Genomic DNA, 24,916 nt, shown 5'->3' on the forward strand with positions numbered 1-24,916 from the left:
TATCCTTAAAATTAATTTTAGCACCGTTTATGCCCTGCCGTAGTCTGGGATCCTCGGGGTGAAACTTCAGGGTCCATGAGGTAGGGGTAAATGTTCTCCGATTGAGGAAAAAATTCACCAGGAGGGTTTTCTCAACTAGTGTAACCAATTCAGGGGGTTGGAGCTTAGACTTTCAAAACTTTGCGTTTTAAGGAACACCCTAGTGCACGTGGGACGTGCACACATGGGGGACATCAAAGGGGGCTTCAGCCCCCTGCCCCTTTCACCCGTCTGTATAAAGGAGCCGTCCTCTCCAGACCACGAATGAATGCAGCGTTTACTACATGGTGGAAGAAATGCTAAATGCCTCTCCTTTCCTTTCCTTTCCTTTCCATGAAGGAAGGAAGGAAGGAAGGCAGCGCTCAGGAGAGCCCTGAAGTCTCCTGCTCTGTGAAGTTGGAACACAGTATTTGTTCTTAGCGTTGAACATGTCGTTACACTGGCTAGAGAGTGCTGGGCCGCGCCCCGAAGATAGCTGATCTACAAGCTCTCTCAACGCGTCGCGATCTGCTATTCTTCTTAGAGGATTCCAGCCCCTGCCTCGTCTCTCCCCTCAGTAACAAACCAAAGGCACCAAAATGACAGGAAATACAACCGGAAACTATTTTTAGGCATATTATTATTATAAACTATTATATAGTTTCCGTTACGTTGACCGGATTTAATAAAAAAAAAGAAATCTTTTTTTTTTCCAGGTTCAGCAATTACTGTGATTTGAGAAAATGTTCCCCCCCCTCCCCCCCGCACGAAAAAGGACGAGGCGTTTAAAGACGTTATCGGATCATAAAAAAATGAATGATTTTCCATAACGCGTTCTGGCGAGCGACACCCGCCATTACAACGAAGCACACCCGCCATTACAACGAAGCACACCCGCCATTACAACGAAGCACACCCGCCATTACAACGAAGCACCCCCGCCATTACAACGAAGCACACCCGCCATTACAACGAAGCACACCCGCCATTACAACGAAGCACCCCCGCCATTACAACGAAGCACACCCGCCATTACAACGAAGCACACCCGCCTTTACAACGAAGCACACCCGCCATTACAACGAAGCACACCCGCCATTACAACGAAGCACACCCGCCATTACAACGAAGCACACCCGCCATTACAACGAAGCACCCCCGCCATTACAACGAAGCACCCCCGCCATTACAACGAAGCACCCCCGCCATTACAACGAAGCACCCCCGCCATTACAACGAAGCACACCCACATCAGACTCCACTTGAGACTTCAACTTAAAACCCATTCTGGGCGGGAACCCCTTTTGGTGCTTTTAAGCATCATGTTATACTTTAGATAATATTTAAAAATAGCAGATCTAACAAGCTCCTAGTGCCGCTACGCGCTTGTAGGTCTGCTATTTTTTTTTTAGAAAAATCGGTGCCGCGCTATGAGCTTGTAGATCTGCTATTTTTCAATAGCTAAATTATAATTATAATAATAATAATAATAATGTCTAAAACACCAAAAGGGATTCCTGCCCAAATTCCAGCGGGCACGCTGACCAATCACAGCCAGGGTTGTCCCCACGCTGACCAATCACAGCCAGGGTTGTCCCCAAGCTGACCAATCACAGCCAGGGTTGTCCCCACGCTGACCAATCACAGCCAGGGTTGTCCCCAAGCGTCCGAACCTTGGAGGAGGAAGTCATTCCTGTGTTTGCAGCTCGTCAAACGACCGCCCAATGTTTACACCAGGGACCCCCACCCTGACTATAGAGCAACCTGGGGACCACCACCCTGACTATAGAGCAACCTGGGGACCCTGGGGACCCCCACCCTGACTATAGAGCAACCTGGGGACCCCCACCCTGACTATAGAGCAACCTGGGGACCCCCACCCTGACTATAGAGCAACCTGGGGACCCCCACCCTGACTATAGAGCAGCCTGGGACCCCCATCCTGACTATAGAATCAACCTGGGGACCCCCACCCTGACTATAGAGCAACCTGGGGACCACCACCCTGACTATAGAGCAACCTGGGGACCCCCACCCTGACTATAGAATCAACCTGGGGACCCCCACCCTGACTATAGAGCAACCTGGGGACCACCACCCTGACTATAGAATCAACCTGGGGACCACCACCCTGACTATAGAATCAACCTGGGGACCACCACCCTGACTATAGAATCAACCTGGGGACCCCCACCCTGACTATAGAATCAACCTGGGGACCCCCACCCTGACTATAGAGCAACCTGGGGACCCCCACCCTGACTATAGAGCAGCCTGGGACCCCCATCCTGACTATAGAGCAACCTGGGAACCACCACTATTGACCCAGGGACCCCCATCCTGACTAAGAGCAACCTGGGGACCCCCACTATTGACCCAGGGACCCCCATCCTGACTAAGAGCAACCTGGGGACCCCCACTATTGACCCAGGGACCACCATCCTGACTAAGAGCAACCTGGGGACCACCACTATTGACCCAGGGACCCCCATCCTGACTAAGAGCAACCTGGGGACCACCACTATTGACCCAGGGACCCCCATCCTGACTAAGAGCAACCTGGGGACCCCCACTATTGACCCAGGGACCCCCATCCTGACTAAGAGCAACCTGGGGACCCCCATCCTGACTAAGAGCAACCTGGGGACCCCCATCCTGACTATAGAGAAACCTGGGGACCACCACTATTGACCCAGGGACCCCCATCCTGACTAAGAGCAACCTGGGGACCACCACTATTGACCCAGGGACCCCCATCCTGACTAAGAGCAACCTGGGGACCACCACTATTGACCCAGGGACCACCATCCTGACTAAGAGCAACCTGGGGACCACCACTATTGACCCAGGGACCCCCATCCTGACTAAGAGCAACCTGGGGACCACCACTATTGACCCAGGGACCACCATCCTGACTAAGAGCAACCTGGGGACCACCACTATTGACCCAGGGACCCCCATCCTGACTAAGAGCAACCTGGGGACCACCACTATTGACCCAGGGACCACCATCCTGACTAAGAGCAACCTGGGGACCACCACTATTGTGCGTGGCACAATGGTGCCACCATGGTGGTGGGGGGGGGTTCACGCACCACATGAAGGGAGCTGGAGAAAATAGCTATAATATCAATATAATATCTAATAAAATACAGTGATTCTGTTTGAATATGATGGGATATGATTAAGGATTACTGTGATTGTGGTAAGCTCATATCACACACACAGTCACACACCATACAGCAAGAACTCCTGTAAGTTATTAAAAGTAAAAAAATTAAAATTAAAAAAGTTACTAGAGTTAGTAATCAGACCAGTGTGTGTCCAGTGGAAACCTCGTATGAATCTGATCTCAGGTCAGAATGGGTTATAATCAGACCAGTGTGTGTCCAGTGGAAACCTCGTATGAATCTGATCTCAGGTCAGAATGGGTTAACCTGTAAAACGTCTATTTTCAACGTCCTTGAAGTGTCTATTTCGAGAACAACGGCTCTAGACATTCAACACGCCTTCGACGCGTACGTACCGACCACTGGGTCGTACAATTGTGTTCATGAAATGGGATGAAACTGGCAACGTTCGTCAATGAGTAAATTAATTTGACCGTTTGAGGAAAGAGGGTATGCGCGTGACATCATCGGAAAAATAACAGATCTACAAGCTCATAGCGCGGCACCGAGTGCCGCGCGACGAGCTTGTAGATCTGCTATTTTTTTTTAAATCGTGAACATGCGTGGGTGCATACGGTTGTAGTTGTAGGACTAATGACTGGTCTAACCAAATCACTAGTCTAAACTAAGTACTGTCTAAACTAAGTACAGCACCCGAAAATGTGGCGCAAATCTTTGAATATATATATTCTTTCAGAGCGAACGTTTTTAACTCAAATCTTTGCTTCTAAGAGGGTCCCTGGAACATCATATTTTCAGATGGGGGGGGGGGGGGGGGGGGGGGTCGACAGACAATTACATATAGTTTTTGGGGGTCCTCAACATGAACCACTGATATAGAAACATGAGGTATTTCAGAAAGCTGTCAGGATGTAGAAGACAATTTAATTTAATTTCGACGTCTAAACGGGTTAAACTCACTTTGCACGCCCTCTATTGACAGACATCCGAAACGCACCCGCTCGCTCCGACTCGGCACACGACAAAAAAATAAAAATAAAAAAATAAAATAAACCAATTAACAAACAATCAATTACACCTCCATTCATTTAAATAATTACACCTCCATTCATTTAAATATAGCTAAACTCAAATCCACTTCTACGGTTTTTAAAAAACGGTCTGAAAACGTCTCGGCCTCCTTCGTTTTTTTTTTTTTGGTCCCCGTCTCTGCTTTGCGTTCTGACTCAAGTGCCACCCCCCCCCCCCCCCCCCCCTCCGACCCCCCCCTCCATGAAGTGCCACGCCCCCACCAACCCCCCCTCCCTGACTGAAGTGCCCCCCCCCCCCTCCCTGACTGAAGTGACCCCCCCCCCTCCCTGACTGAAGTGCCCCCCCCCCACCCACCTATTGCTGTAAAAAGACAGAAAGGGACCCCCCCCTCTATCCCAGTGGTTCTCAAAGAGGGGTCCCCAGGGGTCCCTGAGGCAGTTCCAGGGGGTCCCCAGGGGTCCCTGAGGCAGTTCCAGGGGGTCCCCATGCAGAACCACTCCTCAGAGTTACATTAACTTTGGTTTTACAATATGATATAAATTGTGGTCCCAGAAATATAAAAAAAGGCCATTAGATTGGGGGGGGGGGGGGGGGGGGGGGGTTATTAAGTGTCAATTTGGGGGTCCTTGACTTGAAAAAGGTTTGAGAACCACTGGTTGAGCCAGAGGTGGTCTGGAGCAGACCAGAGGTGGTCTGGAGCAGACCAGAGGTGGTCTGGACCAGACCAGAGGTGGTCTGGACCAGACCAGAGGTGGTCTGGACTGGTTAGAGAGGATGCAGCACTGACCAGCTGGTCAGTGGAGAGGTCTGAAGGCTCATACATAGTCTGGGTTTTCGGTGGTGAGGTGACCACCGAACTACAACATGACGTCACTGAGGTGACCACCGAACTACAACATGACGTCACTGAGGTGACCACCGAACTACAACATGACGTCACTGAGGTGACCACCAAACTACAACATGACGTCACTGAGGTGACCACCGAACTACAACATGACGTCACTGAGGTGACCACCGAACTACAACATGACGTCACTGAGGTGACCACCGAACTACAACATGACGTCACTGAGGTGACCACCGAACTACAACATGACGTCACTGAGGTGACCACCGAACTACAACATGACGTCACTGAGGTGACCACCGAACTACAACATGACGTCACTGAGGTGACCACCGAACTACAACATGACGTCACTGAGGTGACCACCGAACTACAACATGACGTCACTGAGGTGACCACCGAACTACAACATGACGTCACTGAGGTGACCACCGAACTACAACATGACGTCACTGAGGTGACCACCGAACTACAACATGACGTCACTGAGGTGACCACCGAACTACAACATGACGTCACTGAGCCGCGGTGAAGAGCAAACCACCGCCACCGCTCCAGCCCTTCTCTCTGTTTTTACTCACCACCGCTCAACGTTATTTCAGCTCCGGTGGTCACCTCACCACCGGAGCGGTGGTCACCTCATCACCGGAGCGGTGGTCACCTCACCACCGGAGCGGTGGTCACCTCACCACCGGAGCGGTGGTCACCTCACCACCGGAGCGGTGGTCACCTCACCACCGGAGAGGTGGTCAGCTCACCACTGGAGCGGTGGTCACCTCACCACCGGAGAGGTGGTCAGCTCACCACCGGAGAGGTGGTCAGCTCACCACCGGAGCGGTGGTGAGGTGACCACCGGAGCGGTGGTCACCTCACCACCGGAGCGGTGGTCACCTCACCACCGGAGCGGTGGTCACCTCACCACCGGAGAGGTGGTCACCTCACCACCGGAGCGGTGGTCACCTCACCACCGGAGCGGTGGTCAGCTCACCACCGGTTCCTCAACTCTCCTACTGTACGTCCTTACTGTACATGGGGGAGGGGGGGGTTCTTTAAGGCTCTGTTTCGTTGGGGGCTCGTCTCCTAACCCCGCCCCCTTCCAAGCTGGCGGCGGTGTTTTTAAGACACTATGTGTGTGTGTGTGCGTGCGTAGGTGTGTGTGTGTGTGTGCGTGCGTAGGTGTGTGTGTGCGTGCGTAGGTGTGTGTGTGCGTGTGTGTGCGTGCGTAGGTGTGTGTGTGCGTGCGGGGTCAGTAGGTCTCTGAGTCGGAGTCATTAAGCTCCTCCTCCTTGTAGGAGTAGGAGGAGGGGGAGGGGTGGAGCTGGTTGGGGGCGTGGCCGACGTTGTTGAAGCTGCAGTAGGAGGTGTGGCCGTGATGGCTGCCGCGGCCTAGCGGGCCGGGCAGCACGCCGCGGCTGCTCTTGTAGTGGTTGACGGAGGAGGAGGAGGGGGAGGGGGGGCAGGGGGAGGGGCAGGGGGGGGGCGACGGCGCCACGGGCATCATGGTGGCGAGGATCAGAGCGAGGCAGTCGGCCACGTCCTTGTTGGGCGCGCAGGCCAGCGCGGGGGTGTAGCCTGTAGGGGGCGACAAAACCACACGTTTAAAACCATGCCGCGCCCTGCAGGGGTGTAGCCATAGAGTATATATATCTATAGAGAAGACACCCGAGTTCTCCTCCCATCCACTTGCATTCAGTTGCTCAAAAGCGCATGAGGCGGATTCACTCCTCCTTCCGGGTATAGGAACAGAGTGCATTCTGGGACGGATTGCAATGGTGAGTGGCCCCAAACACATGAACACGCTGCCGTTGTTGAACGCGCACGAGCGTCGTCCGTCGTGAACGCGCACAATGTTAGTCAACGGACAGCGCGTTCATGTGTTTGGGGCCTGCAGGCTGCAATACCTTCATTCGGCCACTATGTCCATTTGGCCTCAAGATTTCCTCTGGGTGCCTTCTCTATAAATATATATACTCTAAGGGTGTAGCCTGTAGGGGGAGACAAAAAAAAGCTCACCGTTCTCGTCCACAGCCAGAACACTGGCTCCCTTGGCCAGCAGCTCCTGGACCACCACCGTTAGACCGTTTCTGGCAGCGACATGGAGGGGCCTGGAGGGGAGAGAGAGAGCATGATTTATATCAGCCTGGAGGAGAGAGAGAGAGAGAGAGAGAACACACAGCATGATTATATCAGCGACATGGAGAGTCTGTAAGGATGTATACTAGGTCTGTTAGCATACATACGTCTGTAAAGCTGCGTTGGCATACATACGTCTGTAAAGCTGCGTTGGCATACATACGTCTGTAAAGCTGCGTTGGCATACATACGTCTGTAAAGCTGCGTTGGCATACATACGTCTGTAAAGCTGCGTTGGCATACATACGTCTGTAAAGCTGCGTTAGCATACATACGTCTGTAAAGCTGCGTTGGCATACATACGTCTGTAAAGCTGCGTTAGCATACATACGTCTGTAAAGCTGCATTGGCATACATACGTCTGTAAAGCTGCGTTAGCATACATACGTCTGTAAAGCTGCGTTGGCATACATACGTCTGTAAAGCTGCGTTGGCATACATACGTCTGTAAAGCTGCGTTAGCATACATACGTCTGTAAAGCTGCATTGGCATACATACGTCTGTAAAGCTGCGTTGGCATACATACGTCTGTAAAGCTGCGTTGGCATACATACGTCTGTAAAGCTGCGTTAGCATACATACGTCTGTAAAGCTGCGTTAGCATACATACGTCTGTAAAGCTGCGTTAGCATACATACGTCTGTAAAGCTGCGTTGGCATACATACGTCTGTAAAGCTGCGTTGGCATACATACGTCTGTAAAGCTGCGTTGGCATACATACGTCTGTAAAGCTGCGTTGGCATACATACGTCTGTAAAGCTGCGTTGGCATACATACGTCTGTAAAGCTGCGTTGGCATACATACGTCTGTAAAGCTGCGTTAGCATACATACGTCTGTAAAGCTGCGTTAGCATACATACGTCTGTAAAGCTGCGTTGGCATACATACGTCTGTAAAGCTGCGTTGGCATACATACGTCTGTAAAGCTGCGTTAGCATACATACGTCTGTAAAGCTGCGTTGGCATACATACGTCTGTAAAGCTGCGTTAGCATACATACGTCTGTAAAGCTGCGTTGGCATACATACGTCTGTAAAGCTGCGTTGGCATACATACGTCTGTAAAGCTGCGTTAGCATACATACGTCTGTAAAGCTGCGTTGGCATACATACGTCTGTAAAGCTGCGTTAGCATACATACGTCTGTAAAGCTGCGTTAGCATACATACGTCTGTAAAGCTGCGTTGGCATACATACGTCTGTAAAGCTGCGTTAGCATACATACGTCTGTAAAGCTGCGTTAGCATACATACGTCTGTAAAGCTGCGTTAGCATACATACGTCTGTAAAGCTGCGTTAGCATACATACGTCTGTAAAGCTGCGTTGGTGGCGTTGATGAGGTTCCTGTCTGTGATCTTCTCTAAGATCAACAAGGCACTGGTTTCATGTCCCTGTGAGCAGAAAAAAACAAAACACAAAACACTTCAGCACATACTAGAGTGTATCCGTCCATCTTCAACCGCTTATCCGTGGTCGGGTCGCGGGGGGAGGGGCAACAGCTCCATCAGATAGCTCCAGACTTCGCCGATCCTCCAGAGCAACATTAGTGACTTCCTCCCTGTATCCCCCATATCTGGCAAAGTCTGATGGCACCTTACTAACCCTCCCGCGCACTCAGACCAGCCGACGCAGGGAAGCTGGAGGTACCTTCACTAAAGAACGCCGGGACAACAACGCTCCACACGTCCCAAACTCTGCTCCCTTCTGGCTCCAAAACTGTGGGATTGACTTAAGCAATATTACACGAGAGGGTGTGGTTTAACGTGATTATTGCCACGACAGTGATGCGGTCAGGAACGAGACGGAAGTCGAGTTCCGCAAGCATCACTGAAGTGATGTGATTAAACCACACCCTCTCGTGTGATATTGCAATTCTACAACAGTTACCCTTAAAACTAAGAAAATCACTGAAAAAATATATATTTTAATAATGACAGATGTAGTCACTAGGACCACAAATGTCCCAAGAAACTAGCTATAGCCTAGCCACCGAGTTTGCTAGCGCTCTGGGAGAACAGAGCGGCTGAATTCTTTGTTTTGATTATAGGTGGTGAACGGTGCTGGTTTGATCAACGGCTAGAAACCGTTTCAACCAATCAGATTGCTTCCTCTTAACGACCTGTTGTAGAATTCCCTTTACAATCAGAACTGCAACCTCGCCCCCGATCTTTAATTATGAGTTTCAATTAAAAAATGCTTCTCAACCCTGTCCTGAACCATGAGGCATCCTACATTACTGCAGGCCAGACAGAGGAAACAGCGCCACCATCAGGCATCCTACCTTACTGCAGGCCAGACAGAGGAAACAGCGCCACCATGAGGCATCTTACCGTACTGCAGGCCAGACAGAGGAAACAGCGCCACCATGAGGCATCTTACCTTACTGCAGGCCAGGTGAAGGGCAGTGTTCTTGGCTGCATCCTGAAGTGTGAGATCTGCTTTTGCACTGCTGACCAACAACTCTGAGACACAGACAGACAGACAGACAGACAGACAGACAGACAGACAGACAGACAGACAGACAGACAGACAGACAGACAGACAGACAGACAGACAGACAGTGAATATGTGAATTCAGTATTTAAGTCATTTTGTAGTGCTGCGTTACGTCCGGGTCCAAGTGGCACCAGCTCCCGTCCGCATCTCATTGTAAATTGAATATCTAACCGCGTGAATCTTTTTACAGTGACGTTATTTTTCAGAAAGGAAGCCATTGAGGGTTAAAATGGGTCTTAATGCTTCCAACTCGAGTGGAATTATTAATGTTTTGTACAAGTGTCCATGACAACAAAAATATGTGATGTGGAGACAATAAAGACTATTATTATCATTATTATTAAAGGTGGCAACAGTCCATTTGATCGGTAAAATATTTCGGGGGATATTTACAATGTGTGCAGGCTTGAGTATGTTGAATGTAGTTTGCATTATGAGGATTTATTTGACACAATAAAATAAAATGGCGATAGTATTCCATGTGGGGCAGACGGCCTGTCACTGTCAGATTTGGGAGAGCAGCGCAGCTTTGTTGTTGCGAGGAAAGGAAAGCGCTAAAATTAGACTTTCGTGGTTGTTTTCGTCTCAGATTTAGTCTGACGGAGCGTCACAGTATAACTCCATGGGGACACAAAAGCGACACAAAAGTAGGACCCGGAAGTATCTCAGGAGGGGGCGCTCACGTCACAGCTAAAATACTGAATAAAGCAGGTTGCCGCCGTTGATTTTGCAGCTCAATCTGCCACCCGCCACAGTTAACCCTTGAGAGGCTCTTCTCTCGAGGGTCCTGAGAGGGTTTTCCTTACCCACGGCGTTGGTCTGCCCGTTCTGCGCGGCCATCATCAGGGGGCTTTTCCCCGAGGCGTCCACGCTGTTCACCTGAGCGTTGTGACTGAGCAGCAGCTGGAGGCACTCCACGTGGTCCGTGAAGGCTGCGGCGTGCAGCGGAGTCCTGGGAGAGAGAGAGAGACCAGGGAGGGATCAGACACCGAAGACCATGGAGAGCACGGCCACTATAGTTCCACACTCACTCCAGAGGGCCGCTATAGTTCCACACTCACTCCAGAGGGCATCTATAGTTCCACACTCACTCCAGAGGGCCACTATAGTTCCACACTCACTCCAGAGGGCCGCTATATTTACACATTCGTTCCAGAGGGGCCACGTCACATATTACTGTCGTAGCGAAAATAGCCAATCTACAAGCTCAAAACGCAGTGAGTTAATGTCACTAACCTGTGTTTACTCTCTGTAGTGTTGACTATAGTGAGTTAATGTCACTAACCTGTGTTTACTATCTGTAGTGTTAATAGTGAGTTAATGTCACTAACCTGTGTTTACTGTCTGTAGTGTTGATAGTGAGTTAATGTCACTAACCTGTGTTTACTGTCTGTGGTGTTAATAGTGAGTTAATGTCACTAACCTGTGTTTACTGTCTGTGGTGTTAATAGTGAGTTAATGTCACTAACCTGTGTTTACTGTCTGTGGTGTTAATAGTGAGTTAATGTCACTAACCTGTGTTTACTGTCTGTAGTGTTGATAGTGAGTTAATGTCACTAACCTGTGTTTACTGTCTGTGGTGTTAATAGTGAGTTAATGTCACTAACCTGTGTTTACTGTCTGTGGTGTTAATAGTGAGTTAATGTCACTAACCTATGTTTACTGTCTGTAGTGTTAATAGTGAGTTAATGTCACTAACCTGTGTTTACTATCTGTAGTGTTAATAGTGAGTAAATGTCACTAACCTGTGTTTACTGTCTGTGGTGTTGATAGTGAGTTAATGTCACTAACCTGTGTTTACTGTCTGTAGTGTTAATAGTGAGTTAATGACACTAACCTGTGTTTACTATCTGTAGTGTTGATAGTGAGTTAATGTCACTAACCTGTGTTTACTGTCTGTGGTCTTAATAGTGAGTTAATGTCACTAACCTGTGTTTACTGTCTGTGGTGTTGATAGTGAGTTAATGTCACTAACCTGTGTTTACTGTCTGTAGTGTTAATAGTGAGTGAATGTCACTAACCTGTGTTTACTATCTGTAGTGTTGATAGTGAGTTAATGTCACTAACCTGTGTTTACTGTCTGTGGTGTTAATAGTGAGTTAATGTCACTAACCTGTGTTTACTGTCTGTAGTGTTGATAGTGAGTTAATGTCACTAACCTGTGTTTACTGTCTGTAGTGTTGATAGTGAGTTAATGTCACTAACCTGTGTTTACTATCTGTGGTGTTAATAGTGAGTTAATGTCACTAACCTGTGTTTACTGTCTGTGGTGTTAATAGTGAGTTAATGACACTAACCTGTGTTTACTATCTGTAGTGTTGATAGTGAGTTAATGTCACTAACCTGTGTTTACTGTCTGTGGTGTTAATAGTGAGTTAATGTCACTAACCTGTGTTTACTGTCTGTGGTGTTGATAGTGAGTTAATGTCACTAACCTGTGTTTACTGTCTGTAGTGTTAATAGTGAGTGAATGTCACTAACCTGTGTTTACTATCTGTAGTGTTGATAGTGAGTTAATGTCACTAACCTGTGTTTACTGTCTGTGGTGTTAATAGTGAGTTAATGTCACTAACCTGTGTTTACTGTCTGTAGTGTTGATAGTGAGTTAATGTCACTAACCTGTGTTTACTGTCTGTAGTGTTGATAGTGAGTTAATGTCACTAACCTGTGTTTACTATCTGTGGTGTTAATAGTGAGTTAATGTCACTAACCTGTGTTTACTGTCTGTGGTGTTAATAGTGAGTTAATGTCACTAACCTGTGTTTACTGTCTGTGGTGTTAATAGTGAGTTAATGTCACTAACCTGTGTTTACTGTCTGTGGTGTTAATAGTGAGTTAATGTCACTAACCTGTGTTTACTGTCTGTGGTGTTGATAGTGAGTTAATGTCACTAACCTATGTTTACTGTCTGTGGTGTTAATAGTGAGTTAATGTCACTAACCTGTGTTTACTGTCTGTGGTGTTAATAGTGAGTTAATGTCACTAACCTGTGTTTACTGTCTGTGGTGTTGACGATAGCCGGGCCCAGCGTGTCTATCAGCATCTCTGCAGCGCCTTCGTTGTCGTGGATTCTACGACAGAACACAGACAGACAGACAGACAGACAGACAGACAGACAGTCAGACAGACAGACAGACGATGACTTTTACCTGCCGAGCGATACACAGTAATGAAACTATAACAGTGCGCTAAAACTATCTTATAGTATAATAATAATAATATCTAATAACAGCACAGTGCAGTATAATAATATCTAATAACAGCACAGTGCAGTATAATAATATCTAATAACAGCACAGTGCAGTATAATAATATCTAATAACAGCACAGTGCAGTATAATAATAGTATCTTATAGTATAATAGTTACACAGCACAGTGCAGGGGGCTGTAGGAGTTGTCCTGTAGGGGGCAGTATAGTATAATAGTATAGTCACACAGCACAGTGCAGGGGGCTGTAGGAGTTGTCCTGTAGGGGGCAGTATAGTATAATAGTATAGTCACACAGCACAGTGCAGGGGGCTGAAGGAGTTGTCCTGTAGGGGGCAGTATAGTATAATAGTATAGTCACACAGCACAGTGCAGGGGGCTGTAGGAGTTGTCCTGTAGGGGGCAGTATAGTATAATAGTATAGTTACACAGCACAGTGCAGGGGGCTGAAGGAGTTGTCCTGTAGGGGGCAGTATAGTATAATAGTATAGTTACACAGCACAGTGCAGGGGGCTGTAGGAGTTGTCCTGTAGGGGGCAGTATAGTATAATAGTATAGTCACACAGCACAGTGCAGGGGGCTGTAGGAGTTGTCCTGTAGGGGGCAGTATAGTATAATAGTATAGTCACACAGCACAGTGCAGGGGGCTGTAGGAGTTGTCCTGTAGGGGGCAGTATAGTATAATAGTATAGTTACACAGCACAGTGCAGGGGGCTGTAGGAGTTGTCCTGTAGGGGGCAGTATAGTATAATAGTATAGTCACACAGCACAGTGCAGGGGGCTGTAGGAGTTGTCCTGTAGGGGGCAGTATAGTATAATAATAGTTACACAGCACAGTGCAGGGGGCTGTAGGAGTTGTCCTGTAGGGGGCAGTATAGTATAATAGTATAGTCACACAGCACAGTGCAGGGGGCTGTAGGAGTTGTCCTGTAGGGGGCAGTATAGTATAATAGTATAGTTACACAGCACAGTGCAGGGGGCTGTAGGAGTTGTCCTGTAGGGGGCAGTATAGTATAATAGTATAGTCACACAGCACAGTGCAGGGGGCTGTAGGAGTTGCCCTGTAGGGGGCAGTATAGTATAATAGTATAGTCACACAGCACAGTGCAGGGGGCTGTAGGAGTTGTCCTGTAGGGGGCAGTATAGTATAATAGTATAGTCACACAGCACAGTGCAGGGGGCTGTAGGAGTTGTCCTGTAGGGGGCAGTATAGTATAATAGTATAGTCACACAGCACAGTGCAGGGGGCTGTAGGAGTTGTCCTGTAGGGGGCAGTATAGTATAATAGTATAGTTACACAGCACAGTGCAGGGGGCTGTAGGAGTTGTCCTGTAGGGGGCAGTATAGTATAATAGTATAGTCACACAGCACAGTGCAGGGGGCTGTAGGAGTTGTCCTGTAGGGGGCAGTATAGTATAATAGTATAGTCACACAGCACAGTGCAGGGGGCTGTAGGAGTTGTCCTGTAGGGGGCAGTATAGTATAATAGTATAGTCACACAGCACAGTGCAGGGGGCTGTAGGAGTTGCCCTGTAGGGGGCAGTATAGTATAATAGTATAGTCACACAGCACAGTGCAGGGGGCTGTAGGAGTTGTCCTGTAGGGGGCAGTATAGTATAATCGTATAGTCACACAGCACAGTGCAGGGGGCTGTAGGAGTTGTCCTGTAGGGGGCAGTATAGTATAATAGTATAGTCACACAGCACAGTGCAGGGGGCTGTAGGAGTTGTCCTGTAGGGGGCAGTATAGTATAATAGTATAGTCACACAGCACAGTGCAGGGGGCTGTAGGAGTTGTCCTGTAGGGGGCAGTATAGTATAATAGTATAGTCACACAGCACAGTGCAGGGGGCTGTAGGAGTTGCCCTGTAGGGGGCAGTATAGTATAATAGTATAGTCACACAGCACAGTGCAGGGGGCTGTAGGAGTTGTCCTGTAGGGGGCAGTATAGTATAATAGTATAGTCACACAGCACAGTGCAGGGGGCTGTAGGAGTTGTCCTGTAGGGGGCAGTATAGTATAATAGTATAGTCACACAGCACAGTGCAGGGGGCTGTAGGAGTTGTCCTGTAGGGGGCAGTATAGTATAATAGTATAGTCACACAGCACAGTGCAGGGGGCTGTAGGAGTTGTCCTGTAGGGGGCAGTATAGTATAATAGTATAGTCACACAGCACAGTGCAGGGGGCTGTAGGAGTTGTCCTGTAGGGGGCAGTATAGTATAATAGTATAGTCACACAGCACAGTGCAGGGGGCTGTAGGAGTTGTCCTGTAGGGGGCAGTATAGTATAATAGTATAGTCACACAGCACAGTGCAGGGGGCTGTAGGAGTTGCCCTGTAGGGGGCAGTATAGTATAATAGTATAGTCACACAGCACAGTGCAGGGGGCTGTAGGAGTTGTCCTGTAGGGGGCAGTATAGTATAATAGTATAGTCACACAGCACAGTGCAGGGGGCTGTAGGAGTTGTCCTGTAGGGGGCAGTATAGTATAATAGTATAGTCACACAGCACAGTGCAGGGGGCTGTAGGAGTTGTCCTGTAGGGGGCAGTATAGTATAATAGTATAGTCACACAGCACAGTGCAGGGGGCTGTAGGAGTTGTCCTGTAGGGGGCAGTATAGTATAATAGTATAGTCACACAGCACAGTGCAGGGGGCTGTAGGAGTTGCCCTGTAGGGGGCAGTATAGTATAATAGTATAGTCACACAGCACAGTGCAGGGGGCTGTAGGAGTTGTCCTGTAGGGGGCAGTATAGTATAATAGTATAGTCACACAGCACAGTGCAGGGGGCTGTAGGAGTTGTCCTGTAGGGGGCAGTATAGTATAATAGTATAGTCACACAGCACAGTGCAGGGGGCTGTAGGGGTTGTCCTGTAGGGGGCAGTATAGTATAATAGTATAGTCACACAGCACAGTGCAGGGGGCTGTAGGAGTTGTCCTGTAGGGGGCAGTATAGTATAATCGTATAGTCACACAGCACAGTGCAGGGGGCTGTAGGAGTTGTCCTGTAGGGGGCAGTATAGTATAATAGTATAGTCACACAGCACAGTGCAGGGGGCTGTAGGAGTTGTCCTGTAGGGGGCAGTATAGTATAATAGTATAGTTACACAGCACAGTGCAGGGGGCTGAAGGAGTTGTCCTGTAGGGGGCAGTATAGTATAATAATATAGTCACACAGCACAGTGCAGGGGGCTGTAGGAGTTGTCCTGTAGGGGGCAGTATAGTATAATCGTATAGTCACACAGCACAGTGCAGGGGGCTGTAGGAGTTGTCCTGTAGGGGGCAGTATAGTATAATAGTATAGTTACACAGCACAGTGCAGGGGGCTGTAGGAGTTGTCCTGTAGGGGGCAGTATAGTATAATAATAGTCACACAGCACAGTGCAGGGGGCTGTAGGAGTTGTCCTGTAGGGGGCAGTATAGTATAATAGTATAGTCACACAGCACAGTGCAGGGGGCTGTAGGAGTTGTCCTGTAGGGGGCAGTATAGTATAATAGTATAGTCACACAGCACAGTGCAGGGGGCTGTAGGAGTTGTCCTGTAGGGGGCAGTATAGTATAATAGTATAGTCACACAGCACAGTGCAGGGGGCTGTAGGGGTTGTCCTGTAGGGGGCAGTATAGTATAATAGTATAGTTACACAGCACAGTGCAGGGGGCTGAAGGAGTTGTCCTGTAGGGGGCAGTATAGTATAATAGTATAGTCACACAGCACAGTGCAGGGGGCTGTAGGAGTTGTCCTGTAGGGGGCAGTATAGTATAATAGTATAGTCACACAGCACAGTGCAGGGGGCTGTAGGAGTTGTCCTGTAGGGGGCAGTATAGTATAATAGTATAGTCACACAGCACAGTGCAGGGGGCTGTAGGAGTTGTCCTGTAGGGGGCAGTATAGTATAATAGTATAGTCACACAGCACAGTGCAGGGGGCTGTAGGAGTTGTCCTGTAGGGGGCAGTATAGTATGATAGTATAGTCACACAGCACAGTGCAGGGGGCTGTAGGAGTTGTCCTGTAGGGGGCAGTATAGTATGATAGTATAGTCACACAGCACAGTGCAGGGGGCTGTAGGAGTTGTCCTGTAGGGGGCAGTATAGTATAATAGTATAGTCACACAGCACAGTGCAGGGGGCTGTAGGAGTTGTCCTGTAGGGGGCAGTATAGTATAATAGTATAGTTACACAGCACAGTGCAGGGGGCTGTAGGAGTTGTCCTGTAGGGGGCAGTATAGTATAATAGTATAGTCACACAGCACAGTGCAGGGGGCTGAAGGAGTTGTCCTGTAGGGGGCAGTATAGTATAATAGTATAGTCACACAGCACAGTGCAGGGGGCTGTAGGAGTTGTCCTGTAGGGGGCAGTATAGTATAATAGTATAGTCACACAGCACAGTGCAGGGGGCTGTAGGAGTTGTCCTGTAGGGGGCAGTATAGTATAATAGTATAGTTACACAGCACAGTGCAGGGGGCTGAAGGAGTTGTCCTGTAGGGGGCAGTATAGTATAATAGTATAGTTACACAGCACAGTGCAGGGGGCTGTAGGAGTTGTCCTGTAGGGGGCAGTATAGTATAATAGTATAGTTACACAGCACAGTGCAGGGGGCTGTAGGAGTTGTCCTGTAGGGGGCAGTATAGTATAATAGTATAGTCACACAGCACAGTGCAGGGGGCTGAAGGAGTTGTCCTGTAGGGGGCAGTATAGTATAATAGTATAGTCACACAGCACAGTGCAGGGGGCTGTAGGAGTTGTCCTGTAGGGGGCAGTATAGTATAATAGTATAGTCACACAGCACAGTGCAGGGGGCTGTAGGAGTTGTCCTGTAGGGGGCAGTATAGTATAATAGTATAGTTACACAGCACAGTGCAGGGGGCTGTAGGAGTTGTCCTGTAGGGGGCAGTATAGTATAATAGTATAGTTACACAGCACAGTGCAGGGGGCTGAAGGAGTTGTCCTGTAGGGGGCAGTATAGTATAATAATAGTCACACAGCACAGTGCAGGGGGCTGTAGGAGTTGTCCTGTAGGGGGCAGTATAGTATAATAGTATAGTTACACAGCACAGTGCAGGGGGCTGTAGGAGTTGCCCTGTGGGGGGCAGTATAGTATAATAGTATAGTTACACAGCACAGTGCAGGGGGCTGAAGGAGTTGTCCTGTAGGGGGCAGTATAGTATAATAGTATAGTCACACAGCACAGTGCAGGGGGCTGTAGGAGTTGTCCTGTAGGGGGCAGTATAGTATAATAGTATAGTCACACAGCACAGTGCAGGGGGCTGAAGGAGTTGTCCTGTAGGGGGCAGTATAGTATAATAGTATAGTCACACAGCACAGTGCAGGGGGCTGTAGGAGTTGTCCTGTAGGGGGCAGTATAGTATAATAGTATAGTCACACAGCACAGTGCAGGGGGCTGTAGGAGTTGTCCTGTAGGGGGCAGTATAGTATAATAGTATAGTTACACAGCACAGTGCAGGGGGCTGAAGGAGTTGTCCTGTGGGGGGAAGTGTAGTATAATCGTATAGTTACACAGCACAGTGCAGGGGGCTGAAGGAGTTGCCCTGTGGGGGGAAGTGTAGTATAATCGTATAGTTACACAGCACAGTGCAGGGGGCTGAAGGAGTTGCCCTGTGGGGGGAAGTGTAGTATAATCGTATAGTTACACAGCACAGTGCAGGGGGCTGTAGGAGTTGCCCTGTGGGGGGAAGTGTAGTATAATCGTATAGTTACACAGCACAGTGCAGGGGGCTGAAGGAGTTGCCCTGTGGGGGGAAGTGTAGTATAATCGTATAGTTACACAGCACAGTGCAGGGGGCTGAAGGAGTTCCCCTCGTTGCTCTTGTGGAAGACTTCCTGTTCCAGCAGGACCTCCACACACGTGTCATGACCTGGAGGACAGAGAGGAGGATGCTGATTGGCCGGAGGACAGAGAGGAGGATGCCGATTGGACGGAGGACAGAGATGATGAAGCCGATTGGCCGGAAGACATAGTGTGCTGCCTTTTGAAAGGCTGGTTTTGGTTGAGAATTCATAGTTTAACCCATTCTGACTTGAGATCAGATTCATACGAGGTTTCCGCTGGGACACATACTGGTCTGATGAACCCATTCTGACCTGAGATCAGATTCATACGAGGTTTCCGCTGGACACACACTGGTCTGATTATAACCCATTCTGACCTGAGATCAGATTCTAAAAATGTCAGTCGTTCTTCGATTTTTCAAAAAATAGCAGACCTACAAGCTCGTATCGCTAAAGCATAACATGATGCTAACACTAAAATGGGTTCCCGTTCAGAATGGGTTAAAAAAGTTTAAAGGTATATTCAGTGATTTCACTCAAAAAACCTTAGGTTTTGTTTTTGGCTAAGTGGCAAAGCCTTTCATCCAATCAGGATAGAGAGCCAAAAACAAACCTAAGGTTTTTTGACCCCCCCCCCCCAGGGGTTAACTGGGAACAGGGAGGAACTCCTTATATGGTCAGCACACTCTATAGTAGAGAGGATTGTCACAACAAAACAAAAAAAAATAAGTGATATTTGAATTAAGTGGAATCACTGAATATACCTTTAAATAACTCTGCCATTTAAATAAGTTACCGTATATTACCAAATAGTAGCCCGGGCTGTTAATATGCAAAATCGATTCGGACCCCGGGCGTTTATAAGGACCTAGGCCATTATTTGCCATAGGCTGTTATTTATTTTTGCACCGGCCTGCACAAGGCCATTATTTGGTTTCAGTATATACCTACAGTAACATACAGTAACATGTAGTGCAAATATTGTCTGGAACTGGTATTACCGTAATAATAAAATAAAAAAAACAAAGCTACAGTACATACAGTACAGCGTTTACACAAATATAATGTACAAAACAACATATAATAATACAGGGTTGCTACCGCCATGAAATTACAGTGAATTATTTTTCATTTTAACCCATTCTGACCGGGCACCCATTTTGGTGTTGGCATCATGTTATGCTTTAGCTATTCTACAAGCTATTCTACAAGCTCGTATCGCGCCACCGAGTGGCGCGATACGAGCTTGTAGATCTGCTATTTTTTTTAAATCGAAGAGCGACTGACATTTTTAGAATCTGATCTCAGGTCAGAATGGGTTCATCAGACCAGTGTGTGTCCGGCGGAAACCTCGTATGAATCTGATCTCAGGTCAGAATGGGTTAAAATACAGGCCTGAAGAAGGTCAGTAGACCGAAAGCTTGCTACATAAATACATTGATTGTGCAGCAGATCTGAGTGTGCGGAGCTTCCCTTTATTTTCTCTCAAAATACAGGCCTAGAAAAGCTCATTTGGAATTAAAATGTTTGGATATCATTTCATAAATAACAACCTAAAAACATAGTGTTAGTTACTTTTTTTTACATCTGTTCTTTTTTCCATGTTGTCTTGCTTGGGGGGATTGATAGCATACAATATCCTCATTAATGAATAGGCCTGGAAATGTTGTAGAATATTAATTGTTAAAACAGATATTGTGGGAACTAAACTTGTGGGACTGTAGCAATCTCAATGCTACCAATACTCATCATCCTCCTCCAATTTAGTGCATCAATATTGTACAAGACCTACAAGCTCACAACGCGCCGAGGCTCGACGCATTGTGAGCTTGTAGATCTGCTATTTCTTTGCACACCGGCCACGGCTTTTTGCACCGGGCCATCATTTGGTTACATACAGTTCCATGCAGTCATCATTTAAGCAATAAGCCACGAGAGGTCTCAGGTTAGCGGGTATTTTACACCGCCTGGGAGCGTAGGCAGACCCCACGCGCAGCCGAGGGTCTTCTACCTCCCAGCCAGTGTAAAATACCCGGTAAGCTGCAGGGCCTCGAGTGGCTTATTGCTTTTCTAAAACGGTTACAAACATATAGCAATATTAAAACTATTAAATTCACAAAAGTATCTACGCTTTGTGCCACCAGAGCGAGCGAGCCAGAGCCAAAACACTTCCTTGTTTTGCTGCAAGTAGCCTATGAGACGGGAGAATAGCGCTTGATGTATTTACGGGGCTGCCTGGAGCCACACATTCACAGTCATAATATGAGCCGGGCGGTGCTTAGACGCCCGCACGGCATGTGTTTGTAAAGCGATCAAGCGCTCCCCTTCCCCAGTTCAGCTACAAGGCTGCAGGATGATACAAAGTGACTGAAGGAGTGGGTTATCGGTGACGTGACGGTAACCAGCCAATCAGAATGAAGTATTGGGAATACCCGTTTTAGAACATGCATTTTGATTTAATTGTAAGAGGGAGCGTATCAACACACAGGTGTAACCACTACATGTTCTGATTGAGGGGAAGCAGCGGACAAATATATGATTTAATTATAAACTGTAGGCCTACGTACCGGTAGATTTTCACCCAATGAAAATTTGCACTTCACGGATTAGAGGCCATTTGGAATTAGAACAATCGGTTGAAGAATGCCCGAGTACAGCACGGTTTAAATATCAACTTTTTCGTTGCGCTGAGGACTTGTTGCGCCGAGGTGTTTTATAGTACTATACTTGTGAGGACCTGGCTGGCGCACGCCGCGCACCGAAGAGGGTTCATCTGCAAGCTCACAAAGCGCTGTCATGATGCAACACTTGGAGCTTGTAGATACACGGATGACAATAAACATTACACAGAATATACACCACTTTGCATTAAAACAATTGGTTGTGCATATAGGAGGCACTTGTGAAACTATAGCCTAGATTTATTATATGGATGTGGAGGAGGGTGTTGCGCTGATGTGAGGTGCGGAGATCTGCAAACTCAACACGCATATAATAATATAAATGAGGGCTGATTAAGTTTGCAAATAACGGCCCATGGGCCGTTATTTGATGGAGGTGGTTATTACGCAGAATGGTGTCGGAACCTGGGCCGTTATTAGGTGCTGGGCGGTTATTTGAGCATGGGCTGTTATTTGGTAATATACGGTAAGTAAAAAATGTGAAGTGCATTGCGTGTGTGTGTGTGTGTGTGTGTGTGTGTGTGTGTGTGTGTGTGTGCGTGCGTGCACCGTGGTAACAGGCCCAGTGCAGCGGGTGTGTGTGTGTGTGTGGTGTGTGTGGTGTGTGTGTGTGTGTGTGTGTGTGTGTGTGTGTGTGTGCACCGTGGTAACAGGCCCAGTGCAGCGGGTGTGTGTGTGTGTGTGTGTGTGTGTGTGTGTGTGTGTGCGTACCGTGGTAACAGGCCCAGTGCAGAGGGGTGTGTGTGTGTGTGTGTGTGTGTGTGTGTGTGTGTGTGTGTGTGTATGTGTGTGTGTGTGTGTGTGTGTGTGTGTGTGTGTGTGTGTACCGTGGTAACAGGCCCAGTGCAGAGGGGTGTGTGTGTGTGTGTGTGTGTGTGTATGTGTGTGTGTGTGTGTGTGTGTGTGTGTGTGTGTACCGTGGTAACAGGCCCAGTGCAGAGGGGTGTGTGTGTGTGTGTGTGTGTGTGTGTGTGTGTGTGTGTGTGTGCGTACCGTGGTAACAGGCCCAGTGCAGAGGGGTGTATCCGTGGTTGTCGGTGAGCGCGGGCAGAGCGTCCACGGCCGTGGCGGCGTGCAGCAGCCCGCCCAGCACGCCGATGTGACCGCACGACGCCGCCAGGTGGACCGGGGTCCGGCCCGCCGCGTCACGCACCGCCAGGCTGGCACTGTGCTGCAGCAACGCGTCCACACACTCCTCGTGACCCGTCACAGACTGGGGCGCACGCACGCACACACACACACCACACACACAGACACACACCACACCACACCACACCACACACACACACACACACACACCACACCACACACACAGACACACACACACACACACAGACACACACACCACACCACGCACACACACACACCACGCACACGCACACACACCACACCGCACGCACACACACACACACACACACACCCACACCACGCACGCACGCACACACACACAACACGGCACACACACACCACACACACGCACCACACACACACACACACACACACACACACACACACACACACACACACACACACACACAAACACTTTAGGACGCCAATTATATGAATGCCATTGTTACAAATGTTTAGCATTTCTGCAAGCCTAGAGTCGAAAAATAGCAGATCTACAAGCTTGTCGCCTGCCCCAGACAGCGTGCTTTCTGGTCTAGAGGGGTGGGTAGCCTGGCCCAGACAGCGTGCTTTCTGGTCTAGAGGGGCGGGTAGCCTGGCCCAGACAGCGTGCTTTCTGGTCTAGAGGGGCGGGTAGCCTGGCCCAGACAGCGTGCTTTCTGGTCTAGAGGGGCGGGTAGCCTGGTCCAGACAGCATGCTTTCTGCTCTAGAGGGGCGGGTAGCCTGGCCCAGACAGCGTGCTTTCTGGTCTAGAGGGGCGGGTAGCCTGGCCCAGACAGCGTGCTTTCTGGTCTAGAGGGGTGGGTAGCCTGGCCCAGACAGCCTGCTTTCTGCTCTAGAGGGGTGGGTAGCCTGGCCCAGACAGCATGCTTTCTGGTCTAGAGGGGCGGGTAGCCTGGCCCAGACAGCGTGCTTTCTGGTCTAGAGGGGCGGGTAGCCTGGCCCAGACAGCATGCTTTCTGGTCTAGAGGGGCGGGTAGGGTAGCCTGGCCCAGACAGCGTGCTTTCTGGTCTAGAGGGGCGGGTAGGGTAGCCTGGCCCAGACAGCCTGCTTTCTGGTCTAGAGGGGCGGGTAGCCTGGCCCAGACAGCGCGCTTTCTGGTCTAGAGGGGCGGGTAGCCTGGCCCAGACAGCGTGCTTTCTGGTCTAGAGGGGCGGGTAGCCTGGCCCAGACAGCGTGCTTTCTGGTCTAGAGGGGCGGGTAGCCTGGCCCAGACAGTGTGCTTTCTGGTCTAGAGAGCGGGTAGGGTAGCCTGGCCCAGACAGCGTGCTTTCTGACCCCCCCCCCCCCCCCCCCCCCCCCCCCTCCTTACCCCTCGGTGCAGGGCGCCCCTCCCCCATCGGTCTTTGGCCTCCACGTTGGCTCCCTTGTTGAGCAGAGAATACACACAGTCTGTGTGTCCGCTGAGCACGGCCAGCATGAGAGGGGTTCTGCACGCGCACACACACACACACACACACACACACACACACACACACACACACACACACACACACACACACACACACACACACACACACACACACACACACACACACACACACACACACACACACACACACACACACACACACACACAGCATGAGAGGAGTTCTGCACACAATGTAGGCATTTATCAGACACTCTTAATCCAGAGAGATTTACAGTAAGCAATAACAAGAAACATGCATACAAATATATAAAAACATGGTAATAAATCTCATACATATAAATAGTCATCATGTGGAATATCTCTATAATGGAACTATACACATATACTATATAGTGCTGCTACTGTATGTCTATATAATTAAGCAATATTACACCAGAGGGTGTTAAGGGGTTAACGTGATTATTGCCTCGACAGGGATGTGGTCAGGAACGAGACGGAGTCGAGTTCCGCAAAGCATCACTGAAGTGACAATAATCACGTTAAACAACAGCCTCAAGTGTAATATTGCAATTCTACCACAGTTACCCTTAAAACTAAGAAAATCGCTGAAAGAATATATATTTTTAATATGACAGATTTAGTCACTACGACCACAAATGTCCCAAGAAACTAGCTAGCCTAGCCACCCAGTTGCTAGCGCTCTGGGAGAACAGAGCGGCTGAATTCTTTGTTTTGATTAGGTGGTGACCGGTGCTGGTTTAACCAACGGCTAAAAGGCTGTTTCAACCAATCAGATTGCTTCCTCGAAACGACCTGTGGTATAATGAACTATACACATATACTATATAGTGCTGCTATGTCTATATAAAATGCTATGTAAGTTAGATATGTTGATCATTCGCATACGCCTGTAAGGGTGCGAGCGCGCACAGGCGCACACGCTCCTTTACACCTGACAGGGGGGAGTTTCCCTGGTTGGACGCGCGTGGAAGGAACACGTTATTCCAACCAGTTCCTTTCCCCTCCATCAGGCGCCCCGGCTGGCCAGGGGGAGGCAGTTTAGTGACCAGGATTA

General features: G+C 48.8%; 1 protein-coding gene across 1 annotated transcript in view; it reads right to left on the minus strand.

The window, feature by feature from the left end:
• Positions 1-6,277: 6,277 nt before the first annotated feature.
• Positions 6,278-24,916, minus strand: part of ankrd28b (ankyrin repeat domain 28b) — a gene marked incomplete at its 3' end in the record, with an annotated part of 67,265 nt that continues 48,626 nt past the window's right edge. Inside the window, exons 19-27 of the mRNA XM_083761271.1 lie at positions 23,782-23,899; positions 22,333-22,552; positions 18,654-18,744; positions 12,651-12,734; positions 10,470-10,615; positions 9,547-9,629; positions 8,476-8,558; positions 7,045-7,136; positions 6,278-6,603 (exon numbers count right to left, since the gene is read on the minus strand). Coding sequence (XP_083617397.1) covers positions 6,278-6,603; positions 7,045-7,136; positions 8,476-8,558; positions 9,547-9,629; positions 10,470-10,615; positions 12,651-12,734; positions 18,654-18,744; positions 22,333-22,552; positions 23,782-23,899 — 1,243 coding nt within the window. The remainder of the gene's footprint in view (positions 6,604-7,044; positions 7,137-8,475; positions 8,559-9,546; positions 9,630-10,469; positions 10,616-12,650; positions 12,735-18,653; positions 18,745-22,332; positions 22,553-23,781; positions 23,900-24,916) is intronic.

This window comes from Protomyctophum parallelum (assembly GCF_964188405.1).
Source record: "Protomyctophum parallelum genome assembly, chromosome: 3".
Lineage (NCBI taxonomy): Eukaryota > Metazoa > Chordata > Actinopteri > Myctophiformes > Myctophidae > Protomyctophum > Protomyctophum parallelum.